The sequence below is a fragment of the Procambarus clarkii genome, chromosome 31, assembly GCF_040958095.1.
Source record: "Procambarus clarkii isolate CNS0578487 chromosome 31, FALCON_Pclarkii_2.0, whole genome shotgun sequence".
NCBI classification, from domain to species: Eukaryota; Metazoa; Arthropoda; class Malacostraca; order Decapoda; family Cambaridae; genus Procambarus; species Procambarus clarkii.
In genome coordinates, this window is record NC_091180.1 from 34,650,944 (window position 1) to 34,654,223 (window position 3,280).

Sequence of the window (3,280 nt, forward strand, 5' to 3'; positions counted from 1 at the left end):
CAGCCAGTCAGTCAGCCAGCCACCCAGCTAGCCAGCCAGACAGCCAGCTAGCCAGCCAGCCAGCCAGCCAGCCAGCCAGCTAGCTTTTTAGGTATTCACAACGAAGTACAGAGTAAATCACATTGTTTGAATACCCACAGACAACACCTTACAAAAGATCTCTCTCTCTCTCTCTCTCTCTCTCTCTCTCTCTCTCTCTCTCTCTCTCTCTCTCTCTCTCTCTCTCTCTCTCTCTCTCCCTCTCAAGATGCTTATCAGGATTCCTTTGCCTACATACCGTTGGCCAAGAACTTCATATATTTCCTTTTCCTTTTCTTATTCCTATTGTGGAGATTCAACCTGAGACTGTTGTAGCTTTTGTGTGTGTGTACCTTTATCTTTTATGCCCACCTGCTGCCTTTTGTCAGAGGGCTGTTTTGTTTACAAAGTCTTAATTAAAGGAATGTTTCTTCTTATCGGTAAAATAAAATACAACTTATGTAAATCAAAGCTTATTTACAGAGGGGGTAAACCTGCAGTCTAGATGCAAGGTGCAATTATTCAATTATTTGGTAAGAATATCCAATCTTTTTTATTGCAGTTTTGAACGACTTGTACACCTTGAGGTTACCTTGAGGTGCTTCCGGGGCTTAGTGTCCCCGCGGCCCGGTCGTCGACCAGGCCTCCTGGTTGCTGGACTGATCAACCAGGCTGTTGGACGCGGCTGCTCGCAGCCTGACGTCCAACAGTGGGGGTTTAATATTTAACATGCTGTATTATAATACATCCTGTATTATCTCTGACGAATTTATTCAAGTTGACGGAAATTTCAGTGCTTGTGTTTAATTTAAAGATTTTGCTTATAAGATGGTTTTTGGCAATGTTGGGAATCATGTTTATAGTGAATCTTTTTTTTTTTTGGGGTGTAGAGTGGCAACACTGTTTTGCTATCTTTTGTAAAAGTTGATAGTTCCTTGTAGAAGTTGATAGGTCCTTGTAGAAGTTGATAGCTCCTTGTAGAAGTTGATAGGTCCTTGTAGAAGTTGTTGGTCCTTGTAGAAGTTGATAGTTCCTTGTAGAAGTTGATAGTTCCTTGTAGAAGTTGATAGGTCCTTGTAGAAGTTGTTGGTCCTTGTAGAAGTTGATAGTTCCTTGTAGAAGTTGATAGTTCCTTGTAGAAGTTGATAGTTCCTTGTAGAAGTTGATAGGTCCTTGTAGAAGTTGTTGGTCCTTGTAGAAGTTGATAGTTCCTTGTAGAAGTTGATAGTTCCTTGTAGAAGTTGATAGTTCCTTGTAGAAGTTGATAGGTCCTTGTAGAAGTTGTTGGTCCTTGTAGAAGTTGATAGTTCCTTGTAGAAGTTGATAGTTCCTTGTAGAAGTTGATAGTTCCTTGTAGAAGTTGATAGGTCCTTGTAGAAGTTGATAGCTCCTTGTAGAAGTTGATAGTTCCTTGTAGAAGTTGATAGTTCCTTGTAGAAGTTGATAGTTCCTTGTAGAAGTTGATAGTTCCTTGTAGAAGTTGATAGCTCCTTGTAGAAGTTGTTGGTCCTTGTAGAAGTTGATAGTTCCTTGTAGAAGTTGATAGTTCCTTGTAGAAGTTGATAGGTCCTTGTAGAAGTTGATAGCTCCTTGTAGAAGTTGATAGTTCCTTGTAGAAGTTGATAGTTCCTTGTAGAAGTTGATAGTTCCTTGTAGAAGTTGATAGTTCCTTGTAGAAGTTGATAGCTCCTTGTAGAAGTTGATAGTTCCTTGTAGAAGCTGATAGGTCCTTGTAGAAGTTGATAGCTCCTTGTAGAAGTTGATAGTTCCTTGTAGAAGTTGATAGTTCCTTGTAGAAGTTGATAGTTCCTTGTAGAAGTTGATAGGTCCTTGTAGAAGTTGATAGCTCCTTGTAGAAGTTGATAGTTCCTTGTAGAAGTTGATAGTTCCTTGTAGAAGTTGATAGTTCCTTGTAGAAGTTGATAGTTCCTTGTAGAAGTTGATAGCTCCTTGTAGAAGTTGATAGCTCCTTGTAGAAGTTGATAGTTCCTTGTAGAAGTTGATAGGTCCTTGTAGAAGTTGATAGCTCCTTGTAGAAGTTGATAGCTCCTTGTAGAAGTTGATAGTTCCTTGTAGAAGTTGATAGCTCCTTGTAGAAGTTGATAGCTCCTTGTAGAAGTTGATAGCTCCTTGTAGAAGTTGATAGTTCCTTGTAGAAGTTGATAGTTCCTTGTAGAAGTTGATAGTTCCTTGTAGAAGTTGATAGTTCCTTGTAGAAGTTGATAGTTCCTTGTAGAAGTTGATAGTTCCTTGTAGAAGTTGATAGGTCCTTGTAGAAGTTGATAGCTCCTTGTAGAAGTTGATAGCTCCTTGTAGAAGTTGATAGTTCCTTGTAGAAGTTGATAGCTCCTTGTAGAAGTTGATAGCTCCTTGTAGAAGTTGATAGCTCCTTGTAGAAGTTGATAGTTCCTTGTAGAAGTTGATAGTTCCTTGTAGAAGTTGATAGTTCCTTGTGGAAGTTGATAGTTCCTTGTAGAAGTTGATAGTTCCTTGTAGAAGTTGATAGTTCCTTGTAGAAGTTGATAGTTCCTTGTAGAAGTTGATAGTTCCTTGTAGAAGTTGATAGTTTCTTGTAGAAGTTGATAGTTCCTTGTAGAAGTTGATAGTTCCTTGTAGAAGTTGATAGTTCCTTGTAGAAGTTGATAGTTCCTTGTAGAAGTTGATAGTTCCTTGTAGAAGTTGATAGGTCCTTGTAGAAGTTGATAGTTCCTTGTAGAAGTTGATAGTTCCTTGTAGAAGTTGATAGTTCCTTGTAGAGGTTGATAGGTCCTTGTAGAGGTTGATAGGTCCTTGTAGAAGTTGATAGGTCCTTGTAGAAGTTGATAGTTCCTTGTAGAAGTTGATAGCTCCTTGTAGAAGTTGATAGTTCCTTGTAGAAGTTGATAGCTCCTTGTAGAAGTTGATAGCTCCTTCTAGAAGTTGATAGTTCCTTGTAGAAGTTGATAGCTCCTTGTAGAAGTTGATAGGTCCTTGTAGAAGTTGATAGCTCCTTGTAGAAGTTGATAGCTCCTTGTAGAAGTTGATAGCTCCTTCTAGAAGTTGATAGGTCCTTGTAGAGGTTGATAGGTCCTTGTAGAAGTTGATAGCTCCTTGTAGAAGTTGATAGGTCCTTGTAGAAGTTGATAGTTCCTTGTAGAAGTTGATAGCTCCTTGTAGAAGTTGATAGGTCCTTGTAGAAGTTGATAGCTCCTTGTAGAAGTTGATAGCTCCTTGTAGAAGTTGATAGGTCCTTGTAGAAGTTGATAGCTCCTTGTAGAAGTTG

General features: G+C 39.1%; 1 protein-coding gene across 1 annotated transcript in view; it reads right to left on the minus strand.

Annotated features, from left to right (window-relative positions):
* Positions 1-926: 926 nt before the first annotated feature.
* The window catches only part of LOC123758927 (dentin sialophosphoprotein-like), a 71,506-nt gene continuing 69,152 nt past the window's right edge, over positions 927-3,280 (minus strand). Inside the window, exon 5 of the mRNA XM_069334280.1 lies at positions 927-1,348. Coding sequence (XP_069190381.1) covers positions 927-1,348 — 422 coding nt within the window. The remainder of the gene's footprint in view (positions 1,349-3,280) is intronic.